General features: G+C 41.3%; 1 protein-coding gene across 1 annotated transcript in view; it reads left to right on the top strand.

Moving 5' to 3' along the window:
* Nucleotides 1–26,726, top strand: part of MRC2 (mannose receptor C-type 2) — a 124,590-nt gene that overhangs the window by 50,763 nt on the left and 47,101 nt on the right. Inside the window, exons 10-17 of the mRNA XM_081345399.1 lie at nucleotides 6,796–6,911; nucleotides 7,179–7,327; nucleotides 13,359–13,576; nucleotides 16,782–16,924; nucleotides 17,621–17,723; nucleotides 18,452–18,590; nucleotides 19,347–19,382; nucleotides 23,386–23,546. Coding sequence (XP_081201525.1) covers nucleotides 6,796–6,911; nucleotides 7,179–7,327; nucleotides 13,359–13,576; nucleotides 16,782–16,924; nucleotides 17,621–17,723; nucleotides 18,452–18,590; nucleotides 19,347–19,382; nucleotides 23,386–23,546 — 1,065 coding nt within the window. The remainder of the gene's footprint in view (nucleotides 1–6,795; nucleotides 6,912–7,178; nucleotides 7,328–13,358; nucleotides 13,577–16,781; nucleotides 16,925–17,620; nucleotides 17,724–18,451; nucleotides 18,591–19,346; nucleotides 19,383–23,385; nucleotides 23,547–26,726) is intronic.

Raw genomic sequence — 26,726 nt, 5'->3', positions numbered from 1 at the left:
AGTGTTATCACTAGAGACAGGAAGGGAGAACTTTGTAACTTTTAATATAGGAATCAAAAAGGTCTTTTGGGATATAGGAATCAAAAAGGTCTTTTGGGATATAGGAATCAAAAAGGTCTTTTGGGAGTCTGGGATAACTACAAATAAGAATCCGGGACAGAGTGGTGCTTGGCTTGCGAGACGAGCAATTACAAAATAGAATTATCGCTAAGCCCACCGGTGACTTGCAAGAAGTCCTTGACGAACTCTTGACATATGAATCCACTGGGTATCGCGACCCCCCCCGAAATAGCATGGCCGTTTCTGCCGAAATAAATCAAGAAAGCCTTGTGGACTGCGGGGAGGTGGACCAACAATGGGAAGCCGACATAGCCGAAGTCACCAGACGGTTTGGAAAAATGGCGGCAAAACCATCCCGAAGCGACGGATCAGAACCGAGTCGCCGATTCCAAACTACAACACCACAACGACAACCAACAACACCCCAACGACAACCGAGGGACACTGCAACAAGACCGCGCGACAGCGACAATAGATGTGGCAGCTGCGGAGGCAACCATCCCCGAGCAACATGCAGATTTCGTTCTGCTAGATGCAGATTGTGCGGGAAGACTGGCCACATTCAAGCCATTTGCAGGGGTCGTGCACGCGACAATCGTCTACACGAAGTCGACGTTTGGCCCGAAGGTAAGGTAACCCCTTACTATAGTGGCAAAGAGACCCCTAGACCTTGGGCACAATACCCCAACCGCGGGGAGGTGGCGCGAGTCAATCACATTGGGAAAAGAAAAATAAACCATATTTTGGGATCAAAATTAAAAATTATAGTCCAGTTGCAAGGAATCCCTTGCAAAATGGAAATTGATTCTGGGGCCTCAGTGTCCATAATATCCAGTGAAACCCTTAAAAAGATTGAACTTAAAAGTGGCCGCAAAGTTCCACTTAATTCAACCAAAATTCAATTGGCAGACTTCCAAAAAACCCCAATAAAAATTAAGGGAAAAGTTACCCTTAGGGTTAAATATAAGGGGTTTAATGGAACACTAGACTTAATAGTTACAGAAGGCCATAGGACTAGTTTAATAGGCCTTAACTGGTTCCCTGCCCTGGGGATTTGGGTCGGGGGAATAAATACCGTTATTAATAATAAGACCCTCAAATCTGTCTGCGATGAATTCGCAGATGTATTTGATGGGTCTTTGGGTAAATATAAAGGGCCCCCAATTAGTTTTAATTTAGACCCATCGGTTAAACCCATCAGGCTTAAGGCCCGACGGGTGCCTTTCGCCCTGAAGCAAAAAATCGAGGCCGCGCTCGATAAGCTTGTAGGCCAAGGCGTACTAGAACCGGTCGAGGGTGGTTTGTGGGAGACGCCGATCGTCACACCCCTTAAACCTAACGGGGATGTGAGGATCTGCGCTGACTACAAAGCCACCCTGAACCTCGGAATGAAAAAACATGCTTACCCGGTCCCGACGGTGAAGCAGGTCCTCGCCACGATACAGGACGGCGCCATATTTGCCAAGTTAGACTTGGCGCAGGCGTATTTGCAACTTACTGTTTCCAGGGAGGCTGCTGAAGCTCAAACTATTGTTACCCACAAGGGGGCGTTCCGAGTCCACAGACTGCAATTTGGTATTGCAGCAGCTCCAGGCATCTTCCAGGAGGTGATGGAGAGGACCTTAAAGGGCATACCTGGTGTATGCCCTTACTTTGATGATGTTCTAATTGCTGGAAGAAATGAAGAAATATTAGCTGAGCGTCTGGAACAGGTATTGGGAAGATTCAGGGGGGCTGGACTTAAATTAAAAAGGGAAAAATGCTGTATTGGGGTTAAATCCACAGAATTTTTAGGATTTAGGATAGATAAAGATGGAATTCACCCTACACCTGATAAAATTAAGGCAATTAAATTGGCACCAGAACCAAAAAACAAGGCTGAATTACAAGCCTTTTTAGGATTAGTCAATTTTTATCATACATTCTTGCCTCATAAAGCTGCCATCGCGGAACCATTACATAGACTATTAGATAAAAAAACCCCTTGACAGTGGCATGATAAACATAGAGTCAGTTTTCAAACATTAAAAGATATTCTTTCAAGCCAATCCACAGTTACTCATTTTATTGAGAATAAACCAATCTATTTAGCTTGTGATGCTTCACCTTATGGTGTGGGGGCTGTTATCAGTCACATGGATAGTCAGGGCATTCAAAAGCCAATTGCATACTACTCCAGGACGCTTACCAAAGCTGAAAGGAATTATGCTCAGATTGATAGAGAAGCATTAGCAATTGTGGCAGGAGTAAAAAAGTTCCATGATTACCTTTATGGTAGGAACTTTACCATACTCACTGACCATAAACCATTATTGGGACTGTTTACCACTGATAAACAGACACCCCAAATAATGTCTCCCAGAATGCTGAGGTGGTCAATTTTCCTCTCAGCATATTCATTCTCACTGCAACATAGACCGGGTAAGGAAATGGGCCATGCAGATGCCCTTAGCAGACTGCCTTTAACCAACACAGAGGAGGACCCTGCCCCAGTAGGACAAATTTTGTCATTACTGGAAATTCCTGAATGCCCCTTAACTGCTAAAGAAATAGCTGAGGCTACTAAAAAAGACCTTATTCTCAAAAGGATTATGGCCTGGGTTCTTGGTGGTTGGCCTAGTACTAACCCTGATGCCAAGTACATCCCATACTTTAGGAGGAAGAATGAACTATCATCCCATTTGGGATGTATTTTGTGGGGCACCCGTGTTGTTATTCCTGAACTGCACAGAACTACAGTTTTAACTGAATTACATGAGGGACACCCTGGAATTGTGCGAATGAAGGCATTAGCTAGAAGTCACTTGTGGTGGCCAGGGCTTGATAAAGATATTGAAGAATGCGTTTCAGGATGTTATTTGTGTCAGCATTCTAGACCAGAGCTGCCACACACACACACGCATAAGTGGGAATCGGCCAGGAATCCATGGTCTAGGATTCACATTGATTTTGCAGGGCCATTTCAAGGTTTAACTTTCCTAGTTGTGGTGGACAGTTTCTCTAGGTGGTTGGAGGTAGTGCCTGTTAATTCAATGACATCTAGTAGAACAATACAGGTTTTAAGGGGCCTCTTTGCCACTCATGGGTTGCCTGATGTGATCGTATCGGATAATGGGCCCCAATTCACCTCTGTTGAATTTCAGGATTTCCTCAGGGCCAACTCGATTAGACATACAACATCAGCACCTTTCCACCCGTCCACCAATGGCTTGGCTGAACGCAACGTGAGAACCACCAAGGACGCATTGAAGCGAATCATCCGTGGCGACTGGCACCAAAGACTGGCAGACTTTTTGCTGACCCAACACACAACCCCTTGTACGGCTACCGGGAAAAGCCCTGCGGAAATGAGGTGGGGCAAACGGCTAACCACCAAACTGGACAGGTTACATCCTGACAAACTACCCTCAAGTGCTGAACCTGACATCCCAATCAGGTCCTTCAAAATTGGAGACTTAGTCTGGGCCAGAAACTATGGACAGGGGGACAAATGGGTTCCGGGGGTAGTCACTGACATATTGGGGCCGTTGTCTTACACCATTGAGGGGGAAGGGAATAGAGTAAGTAAAAGACATATTGATCAATTAAGGAAGAGAGTTGCCGGAAGTATGCCAGTTGATGGGGGTCAAAGCATACACGGGGGTGATACTGCATCTTGGTTTAATCAAAACAACTTGACAGCTAGCGATGAAGCGGAAATTCAAACCAGTGTGACCTCAGCTAACCCACAACATTGTCAATTTGACTGGGAGCTGTCCCCTATGAACAGGCCAGCAGTACCTGTGCAACAACAACAAACACATCAGCAATCACAATCTGTTAGTAGGGAATCGTCAGAGCCTGTAATTCAAAATTCCAGTCCTATAAATATAAGCCAGCCAAGCAGACATTCAGTTAACAATGACTTAAGCAGCCAACCCAATAGATACCCATCTAGGGTCCACAGGCCACCCAAATACTTGAGGGATTATGTCAACAAATAACATCAACTGGGGGGGAAGGGGTGTTATGTCAGTAGCTTTGTTGCAAAGTAGGTTCCTTGAAGCGGGAGATTCTGGTGCAATTATTGGTTAATGTTGTAAAGGCGGGAAAACCCGGACTTGTGATTGGTTACAGTTTAAACAGCTCGAGTATAAAAGCCAGAGTTATTTTGACAGTTGTCAGTTGACATATGTGTATTGAATAAACCTTATTGCTGTTTAACCTCACTGAGTCATTCGTCTGCCTGAACCTAACAAAAAGGCCTCTACTCATTTTCACTATTTAACTTCTTTCATCCCAAATCAAAATAATTTTCCTTTGTGGGAATCGAGACGCAAAAATAAATTTGCTGTCCTTTCAGCCCTGACAAAATAAAAATAAAATTTTAATTATGCCCATTCTAGTGTTATTTTGCCACACCTCTTTGACCCTCACATTTCCCTTTCCAGAAGTGTTATCTCTGGTTTAAGGTTGCTTAATCTCATTTATACAGAAGTAAAAGCAATTTCATCTCATTTTATCAAAGAAGACTGACAATGTTTGTTAACCTGGCTCATTGATTACTATTTATTTATTTATTATTTTATTATACAGTATTTATATATATTTAAACAATTTTTAAAAAATATGATCAGCAAAACAGCTCATATAAAGTTATAACTAAGATTAGTGGAAGTTTGAAGGATAGCTCTCCCACTCATCCACATTTTAACTTTTTTCTAAGTGGTGGACATGAAATGCAAAATGAGTTTGAACCTAGAAGTTCTCTTGAACTGTGTTGGAGCGGCAGTGGTTTTTGCAGAAGCAAAAAGCAAACCATTTTGGTTGTTTTGGCTTTTAGTTGAAAAATAAAATCCAGAGAAATCATAGAATAATTTTTATAGCACCCGTAGAGTAAAGCTGATGTGCCTCACCACAATTTTCTCTTTTAACATGAAACTGTTGCTAATTTAGGTGCTCTAACCGTTTTACTCACCCTCTAACCAAGAAGGGGATCCCTGTCAGTGGGATTCAGATTCTCAGGAAGTCTTAAGCTTCTATTCAGATATCTTGCCTTTGTTGTAAAGACAGCTAGCTACTTTTGATTTTGTGTCCAGAGTTGTTCTTATACAATCTGCTCTAGATTTTGAGAACTGCCTCTTCTACTGTGAATTCCTTTTTTTTTTCTGGTAAATCATTTCAGCTGAATGGAACTATGATGATTTTTAAAAAGGCTATTAGCCATCAAACTGGATGCCAAGTTTATTGGACTATATCCTATTCTTATACAGACTAGTCTGGTAGCCTTTCACTTGCAGCTGCCACATGCATTAAGGGTACATCCAGTTTTCAACTATTCCATCCTGAGCTGGAACAACTGCATTGGCCTGTGTGTCTTTCTGCCCACTATGCTCCCATGTCATAGTTGAAATTGAGAGGAAGAATTTGAGGTGAAGCGTATTTTGGATTATTGGTGCAGATTATAGTAATTGGTTCCTTGGAAGGGGTGCCAAGACATGAAAAGAACCTGTGCTCCTTTTAGCCTCCTTAAACAATTCCATATGCTGAACCTCACAGTTCCCAAAATATAATCAGAAAAGATGTACCTGAGACCTCTAGGCTAATGAGTAAGGAAGGATAAATTAGGGAAGGTGTGTGTCATGTATGTGTTTTACTTTGAGAGCAGGCAATTAAATTACATTTTTGATGGGTGCCATTGTGCCCACAGTAAAAAATGACAATAAAGATTATCTTATCTTATCTTATCTTATCTTATCTTATCTTATCTTATCTTATCTTATCTTATCTTATCTTATCTTATCTTATCTTATCTTATGGGCAGTGGGGTGGGAATGGCATTGCTTAGATCAAAAAAAGGTAAATACTGAGAAGACCTGATATTGTAAGGACATCCCTTTCCCAGAGCTTTTGTTTTATGCCTGCCTGCTTCACTTGAAATACTCTTGGTGAGATACAACCTTATTTTTATTTTTTTTAATTGTTATTATAATATTGTTTTTATTTTCCTGTTAATATAATTACAGTTCCAATTATGCAATCAGGTTACAGGGACTATTAGAATGTAGAAAATGCTATGTTTTGCAAATTGTGGCCTACCTTACAAATCTTATATTATGATGATGATTATAAATATATTTGTTTATGTAAATTGACTAGACTTAGTAGTTTCCATGTTCCCTTATGTTCTTTGCAAAGGAGCACTGTCATCTGTACTCCCCTTCAATTGTTCTTTTTAATTATTTCCTGGCACACTCTTGTTGGCAGTTAGTAATTTTTCCATTGTTACCTATCAATTATGGCTTGAAGGACTAAAAAGGACAAAAATTATCTGAGTAATATTTTCAGCTACTGTATATTGCTGGAGTCTGTTTGTGCCATCCATTTTAACCTTGTGGCTGAGCTTGATAATATGCTAAAAACTACCAGATCTGGGCTGCAAAACAGTGACCACAAAATAGCAGGAACAAGATAAAGAAAATGATCAACAACTCATCTGATGGTGTGTGTAGATTTTTGCAGCCCTGATCTGGTAGCCTTACTCTAGTTAGACAACAAGATAAAAAATATCTCTTTGGTGCCCTTGCTCCATAATATTCACTCTGTTTTTTATTAAAGTAATTTAACCTTTCATTAAGTTAAAAATTCTTGGAATATTTTCCATCTTTATTCTGTCAAAGAAGAAATAATGTAATCGTTGATGCAGACTAATTAACACATGGCAATTTGAAGACAATCTTGTTCTGTTCTACTCAGGGTTGGAAATGGCACAGTCCATCCTGTTATTGGCTGGGGGATGACCATGTGATATACAATGAAGCTCGGAAAATGTGCATGGATTTTGGCTCTGCCCTGGTTACTATCACCAACAGGTATGTGTCCCGTCATAAGTCACCAAAAGGAATTTTTGCATTGTGGCATTTTTAAAAAAATATTCGGGTATGGTGATACTGGCTTCTGGATGCTCCAGTGTAAAGCTTTCAAAGTACTTATCCACTGTCTTCTTGGTTGCTTTTGAAAGGAGTACGTGCTATTTGGATACCAGTGATAGTAGCAAAATGTTAGAACCTCTGGAGAAAGATTAGGGTTGGAGAAAGAAGTGAGGAAATGATGGATTTGTTCCTTTTTCCCTGGACCAGATTTGAACAGGCCTATGTGAGCAGCCTCATCTATGGCTGGGAGGATGAATATTTCTGGACTGCATTACAAGACATAAATGAAACTGGTTCTTTCCATTGGTTGAGTGGAGATGAAGTCACTTACACCCACTGGAACCGCAACCAACCTGGTAAAAGTTTATATCATGTTCCAGCTCATAAGAGTATAAGTATATACACTCATATACTTTGTTATAAGAACTGTATATAACAAAAAAACCCCTCTGATTTTTGTATTTATATTGATGGGATATATCAATATACGGTGGCCTTTCAGAAAAAAATCTTGTGATTTATGTGAATCAGCAATGAAAATGTTCATATTAAGAATGATTAAGAAATGGATACTACCTATCATTCTAAGGGTCAGTATCTTATTGAATTATAATATATCTCCACTTGAAATACTGTGCATAGTTCTGGTTATATTATTTCAAAACCTTCCCTATGAAACATCTCCTACAGGGAAATTCTTAGGATTTCATGGGGTTATATAATATGCTGCATGATTGGTGACATTTCCTTCATAGATTATGATCAGTTCATTTATTCCTGTACCTGAGAGCAAAAATATTCAGGATTTCATTATGGCCCCATAGTATTCTGCACACATCAGTGTCTTTAGAAAAATGACTTTTGATATCATTGATCATAGTATCCTTTTGGACTGGCTGCAGGATTTAGGATCGAGTGGGTGTGCAGTGTTCCACCAGTTTGGTTCCTTTGTCTGTAGACAGTTCCAATCGATGCTAATGGGGGCAAAAGATCGAGCTCCTTTGTGGGATGCACAAGGCTCGGAACTCTCTCCTTTTTAAATGCTGGGTGAGATAATCCAGCACCATGGGTTTTGATATTGTCAATATACTGATGATACTCAGCTTTATATCTCTATCCATGGTGACCCAAGTTTACGTTTACGTTTTATTTAATTTGTATACCGCCCTTCTCCCTAGGGACTCAGGGCGGTTCACAGGGCATATAAATAACAATACAATACAATACCATACAAAAGTTAAAACAAAGATTAAATCAATGCCCAATTAAAAAACAATAAAACAATTCTAAAAACAACAATTTAAAACCCAACTCCCCCATCAGGCCAGACCGGCTAATTCAAATAAATGGGTCTTCAGGCCACGACGGAAAGTTCGGAGGTCTGATGCCATCCGGAGCTCCACCGGCAGTTGGTTCCACAAAGCCGGGGCACCCACAGAGAAGGCTCTCCCCCTGGGGGCCGCCAGTCGGCATTCCCTGACCGGAGGCACCCTGAGGAGGCCCTCTCTGTGGGAACGCACAGGGCGGAGGGGAGTTGAAGCCGGCAGCAGGTGGTCCCCGAGGTAACCCGGACCCATGCCATGTAGGGACTTAAAGATCATAACCAAGACCTTGAACCTCACCCGGAAGACAACTGGCAACCAATGCAGCTCGCGGAGCAAAGGTGTAACATGGGAGTACCGGGAAACTCCCAAGACAACTCTCGCGGCCGCATTCTGTACCAGTTGGAGCCTCCGAGTGGTCTTCAAGGGAAGCCCCATGTAGAGAGCATTACAGTAGTCAAGGCGAGAGGTCACGAGCGCATGAGTGACCATGCACAGGGCATCCCGGTCCAGATAGGGCCGCAACTGGCGCACCAGGCGAACCTGGGCGAAAGCCCCCCTAGTCACGGCCACTACATGATCTTCCAAGGTAAGCCGTGAATCTAGGAGGACTCCCAAGTTGCGAGCCCTATCCACGGGGGGTAAGAGCTCACCCCCCATAGAAAGAGATGGAACATTTTGAATGTCCCGGGATGCCGGAATGCACAGCCACTCAGTCTTGTCAGGGTTGAGTTGAAGTCTGTTCCTCCCCATCCAGACCCGAACCGCCTCCAGGCAACGGGACATCACAGCGAGGGCATCACTGGGGTGGTTTGGGGTCGAAAAGAAAAGTTGGGTATCATCGGCATATTGATGATACCCAACTCCAAAACCACGAATGATCTCACCCAGCGGTTTCATATAGATGTTGAACAGGAGAGGCGAGAGAACCGACCCCTGAGGAACTCCACAAACGAGAGACCTAGGGGCCGATCTCTGCCCCCCTGCCAACACCGACTGCGAACGTCCCAGGAGATAGGAGGAGAACCACCGAAGAACTGTGCCTCCCACTCCCAATCCCCTGAGACGCCGCAGCAAGATACCATGGTCGATGGTATCGAAAGCCGCCGAGAGGTCTAATAGGACTAGGACAGAGGAATATCCCCTGTCCCGAGCCCTCCAGAGATCATTCACCAGAGCGACCAATGCCGTCTCCGTGCTGTACCCGGGCCTGAAACCCGATTGGTAGGGGTCCAAATAATCCGCTTCATCCAGGACCAGAGGGAGCTGATGCGCCACCACACTCTCAACAACCTTCGCAAGAAAGCGAAGGTTGGAGACTGGACGAAAGTTGTTCAATACAGCTGGGTCCAAGGCAGGCTTCTTGAGGAGAGGTCTCACCACCACCTCCTTCAAGACGGTGGGGAAATAACCCTCACTCAAAGAAGCAGATATAACTGCCTGGAGCCAGCCTCGTGTCCTCTCCCTAGCTGCATAGACCAGCCAGGAAGGGCACGGGTCCAATAAACATGTGGAGGAGCTCAGTCTCCCCATAATCCTGTCCACTTCATCAGGGGTCACAGAATCAAACTCTTCCCAGATAACATTGACAAGACCGCTCGTGTCCTGATCGCCAGACTCTGCCCAGTTGGAGTCCAAACCGGTCCGAATCCGAGCGATTTTATCCGACAGATGTTGACTAAATTCCTCGGCATGACCCTGCAAGGGATCCTCCCTCACCTCCTGATTAAGAAGCGAGCGAGTCACCCTAAACAGGGCGGCCGGGCGATTATCTGCGGACGCAATGAGGGTAGAGAAGTAGTTACACCTCGCCACCCTCATCGCTGCGAGATAAGACCTAATATAGGTTCTTAACCGCAAACGGTCGGGTTCGGATCGGCTATAAGTTTGGGAAACTCAACCACCAACCCTGAGAGGATATCGAGCAGCTCGGGCAGGGCTGCTGCTGTACGACTAGGCGAAATGTACGCCAGCAGCAAGCCCAACTGCGCCCCAGAACCAAATCTCACAAAGAGAGACTCACACCCGACTATCTGAGAAACGGTGGTCTCCCGCGGACATAAGGTCTCCCTAATAGTAACCGCCACTCCCCCACCCCTACCTTGAGCTCGTGGCCGGTGCAGCACCCGGAAGCCTGGTGGGCAGAGGTCAACCAAAGGGACCCCACCCTCTGGGCCCAACCAGGTCTCCGTGATGCAGGCCAGGTCCGCTTGCTCACCCTCAACTAAATCCCTAACGAGGGGAGCTTTGTTAACCACGGACCTGGCATTCAGATACACCAGCCGGAGCTCAGGAGGCTGCACATCCTCGCTCCCGGAACCTCGGGGAAGAAGCAGAGGGTCGGAGCGCCTCACCGCTTGCAAGTAGCGGAGATGGCCCTCCCGGTAGCGATACGGCCCCCTGTCTATCTGCCTGCTGCCATTCCCCGTCGTGGGAATTGGTAATCCCACGACCCGCTCATGAGCTCCGGAGACAGCGACACCCCTTTTTCCCGCCGCGCGGTCGGACCCAAGTCTGGCCTGAACCATGGTTGATTGGCCACCCCCCAAAGCCAAACAACCCGTATCACCCACCCCTCTCCCTAACCCTATAAAAAATTTAGATTAAAAAATGATCAGAGGCCTTCTATTAACTTTATATTGACGGCCCCTGCCCCTGCCCAGCCGTCTCTCAGGGTCCCAAAACTCGGGCCCGTCATCGAGGTTGAGAGTGTTTAAGGAGGCGGGTCGCACCCAGGAGAGGGGGGCTCCCCTGAGGGCATACAAGTCCGTGCTAGTATATTTTCGCATAAGTCTAGCAAGTCCAGGAAAGGCGTCCCATTAGTGGGAGGATTGAAGCATAAAGACAGATATCTAGGTCCCCACCCAACTTCACTGCCACTCAGTTGGGTGCCCCCAGAGACAGGCCACCCCCCGCCCTCTCACGACGGGTTGCAACTCTGTTCCTGGAGGTGGCCAGGTATCCTCTGGGTAGGCAACCCCATAGAGCTCCCACCTCCATGGGGCCGCAGATGGAGAAAGTCAAGCCACTCTCCCACCGTGGCCGATACCCAGGTATGTCCCAAAATCCAAGGGGAGAGGGGGAGGGTAGGCAGAAAAGATGATAAATATGTATGTCCATACGTCCGAGGCAAAAAGGGCAGGCAGGCCAGGATAGTGAAGATGGTCCAAATCGCCAACATCGCTGCCAAAGCAGTCCAAAGGCGGTGCGGGAACCACGTCATCTTAGCACCATTATGGTGATCCGCGGTCATCTTCTCCGCCACTGAATGGACTGAAGACGCCATCGCCGCCAAGATGACTAACAATCGCCCTTTCCACCGTCGAAGCGGCCCGAGGGCGACATTGCCGCTAAAAAGCAGCCCAAGGCGAGCTAGGGCAACGTGGGAATCCCACCGCCGGCGAGAGGGCCAAGAGCCGAAAAAGCGCAAAGCCAGCCACCGGCAAACGGGCACACAGTCCGAGAAACGCCGGTGCCGCCGTAAGCAGTCCAAAAGCTGGCCCCCGAAACGTCTCATCAGCTGTTGGGCCGCTAAAGACGGCCAGAACACATCATCTTCGCCGTCGCCGCCAAACACGTATTGCCGCCGCAGCCGCCGAGCACAGGCCGCCGTCGGCGCCAGGCGCGGCCCAGAGACCACCACAACCAGCGCCGGAGACGCCGCCCACGCCATCGCCGCCATTGCCGCCATCACCGTCATTGCCGCCATTACCGCCATCCTCGTCGCCCGAATCACCGCCGCCCGAGCAGATTCACCGGCGTCCACCCCGACAACCAGGGCCAGTCCGGGAACACCTAGGCGGTCCAAAACGGCCCGAAGTGCGGGAAAACGCCGGCGTCGGCCACGAGCAGCCGCAAACAAACCGGGAAGGAACAGCTGACCAAAAAGAAAACAGCCGACGTCGGCCCCAAGCAGCCGCAAATGGTCCGGAAAGGCGGCAGCAGAGAAAATAGCCGGAGGACAGCAAGAAGCAGCCGAAAAACAGCAGGGCCAGCGGGCGGCCTCAGCAGCCGCAAATGGTCCGGAAAGGCGGCAGCAGAGAGAACAGCCGGCGGACAGCAGGAAGCAGCCGGAAAACAGCAGGGCCAGCGGACGGGCAGCTCAGCAGATGAAGTAAATCACTGCCAGCTTCGTCGACCTCCTAATTGTCTCGCTGCCTAATCCCCCAACCCCTCAATCCCCATACTCAAAAGCCTGAAGGCTCATGAGGGGCTCCCAAGAGACGCCTAACAGCTGGTGCTCGCGGAGCTCAGCCGAGCACGTCCGCCATCTTGGGTGGGGTCTAGTAATAGTGTGGCTGGCCTTTTGTGGTGCCTGGAAGTCATGGAAACCTTGTGAGGTTTTCAACTGAACCCTCTGTAAGACAGAGTGGCTGAGTCTTGGGATCCAGAGGTTAATCATCTTTAGTTCTGGATAGGGTGGCAATCCCCTACGCAGACTTGGTACTCAACTTGGGAGTTCTAGGCTCATATCTCCTGCTTAAAGAGCAGGTAGCAGTTCTGGATAGGAGGGCCTTCACACAACTTTGTGTCATGTGCCAGTTATGCTCTTTTCTGCATTGTGAGACTCTGTTCAGTCACTCTTTCCCTGGCCATCTCCCACTTGGATTACTGCAGTGTGCTGTACATGAAGCTACTCTTGAAGTCTATTTGGAAGCTACAGTTAGGGTTAGGGTTAGGATAATAATAAATGTTGTGCATCATCTCTCTTTCAAAATAATGCTATGGAAATGGAGTCAAAGGAACAAGGAACATCTGGAATGAAAAAATAAAACAAAAAATTCTGTATATTTCCCCAGCATCTACCATGTATAAAATTCATCAGATGTACAATATTAACTACACTCTCTAGCCATCTTCCTATAAAACGTTTGCAATCAATATGACAATAACGTTTCAGCATGAATACATATTTGAGAAAATCAGAATGGTATTTTGTGATTCAAGGAAGGAAAAAAGTCAGCTTTTGTAGTGGTAGCAATCTTGTAAGGTGGCATTGTGAGTCAGAAAGAAAATATTTAAACCTTTTCTCTTGTGTATTTCCTCTTTCTTGTGAACTTATTAGGTTATAACAAAGGTGGCTGTGTTGCTTTGGCCACAGGAAGTTCCATGGGTCTGTGGGAAGTAAAGAATTGCACTACATTCAAGGCCAAGTATATCTGCAGGCAGAATCTGGGGACACCAGTAAATCCTGAACTTCCTTCACCACATCCTACACCCAGCCTCACTGGCTCTTGTCCTTCAGGATGGGCCAACCCCTCCAAGCTGAGATATTGCTATAAAGTAAGTCCTGAGTAAAGAATGGCAGCCAACTACTTTAGTGATTTGCAGTGATGCTTAAAAGTTTGAGAACTCCTTTGAATTTTCAATATTCCTGCATAAATATTAGCTAAAACATCTGTTCTCTACACCAGTTCTAAAATATGAGTCAAAATATTAAACTTCTTATCTTTTGAGGAAAATGATCCAAAGCTACATATTTGTGTGTGGCAAAAATGTGAACCTTTGCTTTCAATAACTGGTGTGCCTTCCTTGCACAACAATGATTGCAACTAAATGTTTCCAATAACTGTTACAAGTCCTACACATTGGCTTGGAGGAATTTTAGCCAATTCCTTCTTGCAGAACAAACTCAGGGATGGACTTCCCTGGTGGACTTCATCAGATGAACTGCCTGCTTCATGTTCTTCCACATTTCTCTAGGATTAAGGTTAGGACTTCAATTTAGCTATTCCAAAGATTTATTTTCTTGTGTTTTAATCGTTCTTTGGTTGTATAACTTGTGTTTTGGGTTGTTGTTTTGTTGCATGACCCTCTTTCTTTTGAACTTTGTATATATATATATATATATCTCCTGACATTTTTCTACAGAATCAGCTGGTATAATTCAGAATTCATAGTTCTATCAATCCTGATCCAGAGGCAGCAAATTAGCCCCAAACCATGATGCTACCGTCACCAGATGAGATAATGTTCTTATTCTAGAATATAGTGTTTTTCTTTTGCCAAACATAAAACTTTTCATTCAAGCCAAAACGTTCTTTGGTTATTTGTCCACAGGACATTCTTCCAATAGACTTCTGGCTTATCCATGTGGTCTTTTGCAAACTAAATGAGCATCAGTATTCTTTTTGGAGAGTAGTGGCTTTCTCCTTTTTACCCTACCATGCACACCATTGTTGTCCAGTGTTTTCTGATTGTGGTCTCATAAACACTGACATCTGATTATCATCCTATTGACTGAAAAATGTGACTCTTAATTTCTCCTTCAAATGAATTGATAATCCTAGAAGTTCACATACTTTTGCCATACACAGATATATAGCTTTGGATCATTTTCCTCAATAAATAAATGAACTGTCAAGTGCAAGAAATAAGAAATTAAGATAGAGTTCAAAAATACTACAAGTTTATTTCATGCTACCTATTCACAAGAATCTGATCTACTAATGGTCAAGGCAAATTGATGCCAGGTAAGAGTCAATGGACTTCAAAGTGGACTGGATTTAGTTTCTTGTGAGGGCATAGAGACTCCAAACTGATGGTGCATTTGACTCCACCCTCAGGTTCAGCTTAGTCATCTCCTATATCAGACATGTCAGACTGGATGTCACTTGACATCGTGTGATGTATCGGAGCTTTTTCCCCATTGCCGGTAATAGGGTAGGCGCGGTTTCTTGGTGACACAGTTTAAAGTTTTTAATTCATTTGTTTAACTGGGTTCTTTTTATCTAGTTTTGTAACTTTTTCAAAGAACAGATCACATTTTAGGTCACATTTATGCAAATATATACTCAAAAGGGTTCAAAACTTTTAAGCATCTCTGTATACTCAAAGGATTAAAGGCAAAGAGAATGATTTTAACTTGAACTGATCTTAGTGCAGCAGTTTTATAATTCAACATAAATGCTTGTGTGATAGAGTGTGATACAGTAACAGCCTATTAGTTTGCAAGTCAAAGATCCTCTAGTTGTACAAAATACTGTGAAAATGTTTGTAATAAAAAAGGTGTTTTTGAAGGCTACCTAGAAGCTGCAATTAGTGTAAAATATAGCAGGCAGCTTGTTGGAAGCAGGAATTGCTTTTTAGGCACATTACAAATGATAGTACTGCTTTATACTGGTTCGGGAAGACTCCACTTTGAAGACTGAATCAGTTTTGTTCACCGTGATACAAAAAAGATGTTGAGAGTGCAGGAAAGAGCAGCAAAGATGATTAGTGGGCTGGAGGCTAAAACATATGAAGAACAGTTGCAAGAATTGGGAATGTCATATCTAGTGAAAAGAAGGAATGTAGTGACATGATAGCAGTGGTCTAATAATTGAGGGCTGCCACGAAGAAGAGGAGGTTAACCTATTTACCAAAGCACAACAAAGGAAAACAAGAAGCAACGGATGGAAACTAATCAAGGAGAGAACCAACCTAGAACTAAGAAGAAATTTCCTGACAGTGAAACAATTAACCAGAGGAATGGCTTTCCTTCAGAAGTAGTGGGTGCTCTATCACTGGAAGTTTTTAAAAAGATTAGGCAGCTATTTGTCCAAAATGGTATGGGGTCTCCTGCTTGTGCAGGGAGTTGGACTAGAAGATTCCCAAAATCTCTTCCAACTTCGTTATTCTGTATTGCAAACCCTCATACGTTATCCATTGGTTTCTAACTACAGTTCAAGGTGCTGTTTTGCTTGGATCTTAGGCACCTTCCAGAAAATGTTCTTTGAGAAAACAACATAGGAAACCTCATTACAGAGTGGTTCAATGGGCAAAACATATAGATAGTGCTTTTTCACTATGGAACATTTCCTTCTTGAGGTCTGGTAGACTTCCAGAACCTAGTTCAAACAGTGCTTTTTCAGAAAATGTGGGGGGAAGATATTGTATCACTGTCCTTGTTTTAGTACTGTTTATAAACTATTCATTCAAATTATAATAGTATATAATAAAACCAAAAATAAATAAAAATAAAATAAATATAGAAGATTGTGACTTGGAATGTAAGAGCAAAAGATACCAGGTAATAAATGAACATATGAGGTGAAAGAAAGAGAAATTGATAAATTATGTAACTATGAACTGAGGAGAAAGGTAATGTATGTAATGTATAGATTTGTAGCTCTATCACACATTACTGTAAATATGGTTTTTGTAAGTAAGAAAAAAAGCAAACCCCAATCAATATTGAAGGCTTTAGATAGAATAAAGCGTGAGATTCACATTATCCTATTCCAAATGCCAACCAGGTTATGAGAAAAACATGATGATCCTTTTGCATATTTATTAGATTCTGCCTTTGTTGAGTCTTCAGGAGAAGGAATATCATTCTAATGGAGCATTCTTCTTTAGCAGGATAGACTTCATTTTCCAGTGCAGTATTTGCATGAGACATATCCTGTCATACATTTCTAAAAAAAACCAAACCAGAGTCCATCATGCTGGGATAATAACAGGGATCAATTTGTAAAATTACCCTTTCTCCTTAATTTTTGGACAGGTATTCAGCTATGATAAGCTGCAGGAAAAGAAAAATTGGATCACAGCACATTTGTTCTGTCAGGAATTAAAAGCACAGCTCTTGAGCTTGAGTGATTATGAGGAGGAACATTTTGTAGCCAACACCCTCAACAAGATTTTTGGGTGAGGAATAAATTAAGTACTTAAGTAATTTTGTGACTAATTAGAAAATGTATACTTGGAGTTGAAAGGGACGCGGTGGCTCAGTGGGTTAGGACGCTGAGCTTGTCGATCAGATGGTCGGCAGTTTGGCGGGTTGAATCCCGAGTGCCGCGTAACAGAGTGAGTGCCTGTTACTCGTCCCAGCTTCTGCAGTTCGAAAGCACATAAAAATGCAAGTAGAAAAATAGGGACCACTACGGTGGGAAGGTAACAGCGTTCTGTGCGCCTTTGGCGTCTAGTCATGCCGGCCACATGACCATGGAGACGTCCTCGGACAAACGCTGGCTCTTCGGCTTTGAAATGGAAATGAGCACAGGCCCCTAGAGTTGGAAACGACTAGCATGCATGTGCGGGGGAACCTTTACCTTTACCTTATACTTGGAGTTACAGGCTTATATTCATTTGTGCATTCCTCTATGCTCCTGAATATATACATGCATTGACTGAGCATAAGGTAGTTTCATAAAGGCCCAAACATAACTTAAATTATGACAGTACTTTTATTTGTGGCAAATAATCTGGGGAAATGAAGAAAATGGATTGTTCCAATTTTTCTCAGCATCAAAAGCAAAATCAGACCATTTCTCCTAATTATGTGAAATGGATATTTTTCAGCTACGCGATCATCTCTTTCTTTTCCCCTTTGCTATCACCCAGGGAATCGGAACCTGACACTCATGAGCAACACTGGTTCTGGATTGGCTTGAATCGCCGTAGCCCTAGGGCTGGGGGAAGCTGGAGTTGGAGTGATGGTGTTGGAGTGAGTAGTGGATTTCATATTTGGAATATACATGGAAAAGTGTAAATATTTAGAGAGTATTTTTAAGTTTATTTATTGAATCAGCTTTTTCAAAAGTTACAAATCGAGCTATTGGTTGTGAATATAGCATTAATTTTGCCTGCTCAGACCAATTAATCAAAAAATTTACACTGAAAACAGAAAAATCTATCAACTTTATAATAAATCAAATAACATTCTCTCAATTCTGGATTTTGTACTCCAATGCATCAAACAAATTAAATGCCAATATGTATTTATATGAAAAAAATCTGAAAAAGCTTGGGGAAAATAATGGGTTTTACAGCAAGATTATCTGTCTCTATTTTTCTGACTGTGAAAAATTCTCACTATCAGCTGTTTCTACTTTTGATTAATTATAATGGATTAAGATATGCCCATACTGAGGCAAGCTCTGCTTTCATTTATAGTTGATTATTTTTTGATCTGGTGAATAGTTTGAAAACTAGACTACTTTAATAATTTAAAGCACAAACATTGAAAAATACTTCGTTTTTTAACCCCAAATGCTCTCATCTTTTGGAAAACTAAACATAATTTAGGAGACGAGGAAATAAGAGTGTGCTGGCAAGGATCAAGAGCAGCCTATCTGAGCATTATGTACCTGCAGCCAAACATGATCTGAGAGTTTTTTTCATGAAGCAGATCTTTTTGAAACTAACTGCTTCCCATTTAATTTTGGCCTTTAGTTTTCTTATCACAACTTTGACCGCAGTAATCATGATGATGATGACATCCGTAACTGTGTGGCCCTGGACTTGGCATCCTTGCAGTGGGTGCCTCTGCAATGTGAAATTAAACTGGACTGGATCTGCAAATTGCCCAAAGGTGACTGGGATTGTAATAAGGAGGCAGGGAGGGAGCAGAACAAGAGAAGTGATGAGATTGTACAGAGCACAAGGTATTGGAGATAAGATTTGGACATGGTTTGCATTCTTAATTCCATTCTCAGTTTGGAGGATTGAATGCTTACGTACTTATGAATACTGTTAAGCATCTTTTATCACCATTTTTGCTGTTTATTTCTTCATTTCTATATTTCTTAAAACATGAGATTTTAAAGAGGATTTATTAATTATTTTTTAATTAAGTGAAAAATGCCTACTAACAGTCAGTTAGTTTTCAGAATGTCCATTTAAGTAGACCATATGAATAATATAGTTACAGCTGTGTGCCTCAGACTGAGACAGTTTTGCCCCATTTGATTTACCAGGTTAATGTTTTTTATTATGACTGACTTGAATTTTTAAAAATTCAGCATTATCCACTACACCTGCTTTTCTTTTTAATGCTGTATTATTATGGCAGTTATTGTCTAACTCACAAATTTATGTGAATAGCTTATTACTAATTGCTCTGAGTTTTGTCAATAAAGGACATAGAAGAATACATAACTATTTTTAATAAAAAGGGAAACATTCACTTGCTTTATGGGTGTTTTAAATAAAAAAATTAACTTTATTGCTTCCTTGAAAAACTTTTGATATGCTTGATGGGGATATGATCTGTAATGAAGATTGATCATTCATTCATTCATTCATTCATTCATTCATTCATTCATTCATTCATTCACTTATTCATTAGGGACTGAGGTGAAAGAACCAGAAACAACCATCCAAGGTGAGTATATCTAGTCCTGTGTTATATATCCTAATTTTATTGCCCTCCCTCCTGTAAAGTTATATCCATTCCTTGATTTGTATACACAACAGATAACAAAGTTACTGCTTTTGTTGGATTTTGTGGTTAATATTATGCTTTAGGAATTTTATGAACTATGGGTGTCAAGACTTACATATATATGTTGTCCCGAATTTGGGTCTGAGCCTGGTGCTGAGGGCAATGAAGAACACCAGACAGGAGGTGCAGGTTTTGTTTTCTTTTATTAAAGTGCTCCAAGAAAAGGGATCCTGGCCAAAATAATAATGATCTAACAATTATTCTATTGGTCTCCAACTGTCCCTATTCCTAAGCCTTAACTAATGAATGCTTCAGGAGTTATCTAAAACAGACGTCCCCAACCTTTTGGGCACCAGGGACCGGTTCCGTGAAGAAAGGTTTTTTCCATAGACAGGGGAGTGCGTGGTTTTGTGTGCTGCCTGCACCCCAGGGATGGGGCTTTGCTTGTTTGTGCAGACTGGTTGCTGGCATGCCGTGGCCAGGTACCTGTCCACGGACCAGGGGTTGGGGATCTCTGATCTAATACACATTCTATTTGCTTCAGGCCATCTCTATTCCTAACTTTTAGCTGAACTATACAAGATACCTAACTCTTTGTAATTTTTATCAGCTTTCTAACCACCCAGTATTGTTACAAGCTTTACATGTGCATATTCCCTGTGAATAAGCATTCTTTGTTCTTGCCAGACAAACTTCACAATTGCAGGCTTCCCAGTCTTCTTTCAAGTGTTTGCCATAACCTTGCTTTGTTTTGGCATCCAGCCTATCATTCAGATGTAGTGTCCAAACATTATCAAGAGACTGTTGTAGATGGCAATATGGATTATTATTTTTAAAAAAGAAATTATATTTTTTTCAGCAAGTGATTGGTTAAGGGTCTTTGTTAATCAACTAAAACTAGAAAGGATTTGATATCGAGACGTTGGGTGGACTTGCAGATGCCTAATATGTATGAAGCAGTTTTAAAGAGATGTGCTGTGTATATTAAGTGCTCTGAGAAAGCTCAGATCCCTAAGTGCCAAGAGAAGGAGGCAATAATCAATGTCAGTAAGGCCTTACCTCAAAAGGAAAGACCAGGGCTTGAGTCAACAGAGGAAAAAGTTGATTAAAATGAAATGGGGATGGCTTTTGTGGGCATACATATGAGCATATTCAGTGCTTTTTTTCTAAAAAAAAAGGTGGCGGAACTCTCATCTTGGTGGGTGCAGGAGGCCGGGGGGGCAGCACTGCTGCAGTCACGGGTGCTAGGGGTGTTGGTGGCGGGCTGCCCCCTGGGGCCGGAGCCGGCACGGCTGGTGCTGTGGGAGCAGCGGGGCCCGCTCTATACGGCGGGGCTGCACGGTGCGGGCCAGGTGATGCAGAAAAAAAGCCCTGCTTTTATGTTTTAATTTTATGATTTTAAAAATATTGTAAGTTGCCCCAAACCTCGCCATGTGGATTTGCTACAAATATTATATAATCTGTAAATAAAGGTAGAACATATGTTAAATATACATCAAATGATAATATGCTTCCCTACAAAGTCAATTCTTGCTCAATGACAGACCAAGGAGTTAACTCAGAAAGGCAAGAGGAAAATTTAGAAGAGGTCTGTGCAACTTGTAGAAGGGAAAGGCCCACACTGATAAATTAAAAATCTTTGTGGTCTGTAAAGGAATGCTGGTGGGCTAATCAATGATTTAGTGACTAGAGGAGCATCTACAGTGTTGGAGTTCGTGGTCATGGTAAACCATGCAGGCACTAGGCAACATGACTTTCAGGGCAGTGGTGGTGATTTTATTACTTTTAAAAATAAAATAAAAGTCTGTGCTCTGTCCAAGGGTGCTTGATAGGCTGCATGTACAGGACTGGTCTAGAATTTATTTTGGAGCATTCAACTATCTAGAGCAGGCATGTCAAACTCATTTTGTTTGAGGCAACTTCTTATAAAAGAATTGCCATTAATTTGTTTTAATAAAATAATTTAAATCAATTTTTCACTTGATTTCAAATTACCGGTAAATGAATTATATTGGTTACAATGAGATTTTTTTTTAGTACAATTGCCAAATGCAATAAACTAGTTTTAGGTATATGTGTGCACTAATTATTTCAACACCAATACATTTTAACAACATATTCTATTTGTAAATGAATGCAAATGCAAATTATACAATTTTTTGTGCAAAAATAAAACAAAATAACAGATTTAAGAGCTGTTATCATTAGTTATCCTTAGATAAAAAATAATTCCATCATCCAAAACTTTGTTATACTGTTGCAGAGATGTTAACATAGGAAATAGATTATTTTGTTATCCAATTTTACCTTCTGAAAGACAGAAGCAGATGAAAAATGTGAGGTTCTTTCCTGTTGGCTTTTTTGAATTAGCTGTTTTACATTCTAAAAGTTTAGTTCCTAAAGAAGTAATCCTGTAAATAATTTAAATGTCCTCTTCTAGTGCAGGCTCTTTTATGACTCAAGGACTTCAACTCCCAGAATTCCTGAGCCAGCATGGCTCAGCTTGGAAACCTCTCCCTTTCCCCTCAGCATGGCTGGCTCAGGATTTCTGGGAGTTGGTCCACAAGTCATAAAAAAGGGCCAAGATTGCCTAGCAATAGGCTTTCAGAGGGAGCTTTTTTTTTGCAAAAAAAGGGTGCCGGAACGCCGTTCTTAGCATTCTATGAGAAAAAAAACCCTGAGCATATTATGATTATGGTTTCTGAAATCATATGTGATCTGGAAAAACTGAAAAAGAAAAAAATTGCCTGAAGTTGGACATAACATTTATTTTTACTGTTTAATACTGATCTAATCCTGTGGCTCCAATATATTATATTCAGCACAAATTCCATTTAATGTAAATGTTTATGGGAGTTGCAACTTCCAATGGTTCTTAAAACAATAAGAAAGTTAACTGTGTTGAAACTCCTCTCTTATGGGGCAGGAAGTGATTTTTCTATTATGCATTTGATTTTGATTCAGAAACAAGTTATGTGTTGTAGATTAACCCAGCATGACATTTATTTTACTCGGTATGTTCTATCTTATAGCTCTACCATGTAGGTTATATTTAATACATTTTATTGAGGGTGGATTACTCAAAGAATTTGATTTTACATTTATTTTATCATGGGTGAGAAACATATTGCAATTGGAATCAAATTCCAGTCAGTCCCATTCACTGTGTACAAAGGTGATAAATGAAGGGTAACAATATTTGGATGGCAAGAAATTTATGGTCAAGATATTGTGTTCATAAACATTATATTCTAATGATGTTCACCTATGTTAGTTTATGAACAGAAATTTGATACAATTTAGGTGAAACCTGTTCACTCACGAATAAAGGTAAAGGTAAAGGTTCCCCCGCACATGCGTGCTAGTCGTTTCCGACTCTAGGGGCCGGTGCTCATCTCCGTTTCAAAGCCGAAGAGCCAGCGCTTGTCCGAGGACATCTCCGTGGTCATGTGGCCAGCATGACTAGACGCCAAAGGCGCACGGAACGCTGTTACCTTCCCACCGTAGTGGTCCCTATTTTTCTACTTGCATTTTTACGTGCTTTCGAACTGCTAGGTTGGCAGAAGCTGGGACGAGTAACAGGCGCTCACTCTGTTACGCGGCACTCGGGATTCGACCCGCCAAACTGCCGACCTTCTGATCGACAAGCTTAGCGTCCTAACCCACTGAGCCACCGCGTCCCTATTCACTCACCAATACTTCAGGATTTTTAAGTCTTCTCTTAGAACAGGGGTCTTCAAACTTGGCCCTTTTATGACTTGTGGACTTCAACTCCCAGAATTCCTCAGCCAGCATCAAGTTTGAAGATCCCTGTCTTAGAAGAACAACAACAATTGAAAAGCTAAGTAAAAGACATGATTCCCTCAGTGATTATTTGCTGCATCGGTGATTTTTGTACAGCTAAAAAACACTAAGACCAGTTATTTTCTCACTTTGTCTGCAGGGAGTAATGAGTGGTTAAAGTTTCAGGATGCTGAATATAAGTTCTTTGATCACCGTTCAACTTGGGTGCAGGCTCAACGGATTTGCACATGGTTTCAAGCTGAGTTGGTGTCAATTCATAGCCAAACTGAATTGGATTTTTTGGGCCAAAACTTGAAGAAGGTAGGATACTATCTAAAATACTATACTGTGATGAATTCATGTCAAATAAAATTAGTCAAATTGGTATTTTGTTGTGTTAGGGATTGTAGGGATGTTTCAAGATCAGTAAAAGACATCCCCATGTTTCCATCCATCCAGAACAACTCTTTTATGGAAAAAACAAAAATGGAAGAAGTAAGAAATACACAAGATTTATAAAAAGAAGACAGAGTAGTTTTGATTTCCTCTAGGGAAAAAAAATCTGTGGAGGATGGGCTGCCCCCCCATAATAGTTCTGTAGCCTATAACAAGAAGAGAGTGTTGATGATTGGTAGTAGAGAGGATGGGAGGGTGGTCTGGAGGAAGACATCAAAAACAAAACTCTATATCATAACTTAATTTTGCAAATTTGGATAGGTATTATATAATATTTTTATTGCTATTTAATTATTAACAAAAAAGCAAAAAGCAAAACACAAAAATAATAATTTTGAAATGCATATATTGTTAGAGAAGAGGAAAAAAAGACCATATAAAAGTACTTTAACAAAAAAGTGAAAAATAGGACATAGAAACAAATAGTATGATATGTCATTGTAACAGTAAATTGTTGAAACTTCATATTTGCTTATCTTATGCAAACATTATTCAAGGTACTTCTAATAAATTTATGCAACTATCATTTTTATGTTATTGCATAAATATATTCTCTATAAATGAATGTTATATTTCATTTTTAAAAAATATATCTTATTGATTTTTAACACCTTAATATTTGGTAAACAGCGTGTTATCTGGGTTTACAATTAAAAACAATCCATAACAATTAATTTCTATAATTCCATAATCCACACCGTAGTTTTCTTTGATTTTCTCTTCTTCCAATAATATTCTCTTTTCCAAACTTAAATTAGTACATTTCTTAATATTTTGATAGATAATTGAATATAAACATTTTTCCAGTATTTAACAATTACCGTATATCAATATAAAGCTTTTTCAAAGTAATCATCTTAATTACCTTGTCATAAATCCTGTTTTTAAACTTCTTATTTAGATTTGTTTTCCCCATAATGTTCAAAACATTCTTACCAGTTAAGATTTTCTCAGAATTCTTTAACAAACCCCCCTACCCCTCCCCTATCCCTCCCTCCTTACCCCTCCCCCCCTCCTCCCCCCCCCGACTTCCCAGAGCTAAGTACAAGGTATAAAAAACAAAACAAAAAGAATCATAAACAACCATATGCTAACAACCATAAACTCTAAAATCTATCACTCTCTAGCTCATATAGGATAACTACAAACACTATTAATATAAAATATATAAAAAAAGAGAAAAAAAAAGAGAAAAGAAGGAAAGACTTATTCAAATGCTACATGAAACTTTTTAGTCCCATATTTGTTCTGGATATACTCAATCCATTTTCTCCACTCCATAATATAGCGTTCTTGCGAATGATCTTTCAAATAGGCCGATATCTTTGCCATCTCTGCCAGGTCAGAAACCTTTAAAGTCCATTCTTCTATAGTCGGCAATTCCTCCTTCTTCCAATACTGACCTATTAAGAGTCTTGCTGCCGTAATTAGATTCAACATCAACTTAGTTTTCCACAACTGTTGCATCTGTAATTATTCCCAACAAAAAAAGTTGCGGACAAAACTTTATCCTCTGTTTAAAAATCTTCTGCATGTTCCACCAGACTTTTATCCAAAAAGCCTTAACCTTTTTACAAGTCCACCATATGTGAAAATATGTTGCGTCTTCGTCACCGCACCTCCAACATTTAGGCTGATAATTCGGATACATACTTGCAAGCTTTTTAGGATCTAAATGCCATCTATAGAACATTTTATAAAAATTCTCTCTTAGATTTTGAGCTTGTGTAAATTTTACGTTCCTCACCCAAATCCTTTCCCACGTATCCATTGTAACAACTTCTTGGATATTTTGGGCCCATTTAATCATACAATCTTTAACAAGCTCTGTTTCTGAGTCAATTTCTATCAATGCAAGATATATCCGTTTGATATGTGCTGGACCCTGATTTCTAATTTGCTTTATCAAATTTTCATCAGTCATTGTAAAACCAATTTTCTGGTCTTCTTTCCACCTGGCCCATAGCTGAGTATATTGAAACCAATTTTGAACAACCTTCTCTTCTCGCAAGAGGCTATATGATTTCAAACTCCAAACATTTCTTTCCAAGCTCAGGATCTCCTTGTACGTAGTCACATCATGTTTGAAACCAGCATGTATATTTTCTATTGCGTGTTTTGGAATTGCCCACAGTGGTATTTTACAATCTTGCTTATATCTATACTTCTTCCAAACTCTCAACAATGCCTGTCTTAAAATATGCACTCTAAACACATTGTCTACCTTCTTGTCATACAACAAATATGCATGCCAGCCAAACAACAAATCGTGGCCCTCAAGATTTAATAATCTCTCTTGTGTCAAATTAATCCAATCACTTATTCCTACTAATGCAGCAGCTTCATAGTATAGTGTAAGATTAGGCATTTTAAGACCACCTCTCTCACGAGTATCCTGCATAATCTTAAGTTTAACTCGTGGCCTTTTCCCTGCCCAAACAAATTTATTGATACCTCGCTGCCATTCCTCCAAATTAGAATCTTTCTTAAGAATCGGTATCATTTGAAATAAAAATAGAAATTTAGGCAGGACGTTCATTTTCACTGCTGCGATCCGTCCCAACAAGGACAATTGCAATTTTTCCCAACTCTCCAATTCTTTTTGAATATTCCCCCATAGTTTTTCATAATTATTTTTATATAACTTTGTATTAGAGGGCGACAAAAGCACCCCCAAATATTTAACCCTTTTAACAATCTCAAATCCAGTTAATCCTTCTAAGAGAGCCTTTTGCGAAACTGTCATATTTTTGGCCAGAATTTTGGTTTTCTGTATATTAACTTTAAATCCAGAAACCTTCCCGTATTGTGTTATTATCTCCATCAGGTCCACAACAGAGTTCTCTGGCTGGGTCACTGTAACAACCAGATCATCTGCGAATGCTCTCAATCTATAATCCTGATCTCTAATTTGTATACCCTTAATTTTTTCCGAATTCCGTATTTTAACCAATAATATCTCTAATGTTAACACAAATAACAAGGGCGATAACGGACACCCTTGCCTTGTGCCCTTCTCAATATTACATACTTCTGTCAAACTAT

Source organism: Vipera berus (assembly GCF_964194415.1).
Source record: "Vipera berus genome assembly, chromosome: Z".
NCBI classification, from domain to species: domain Eukaryota; kingdom Metazoa; phylum Chordata; class Lepidosauria; order Squamata; family Viperidae; genus Vipera; species Vipera berus.
This window is presented reverse-complemented; position numbering and strand designations above follow the sequence as displayed.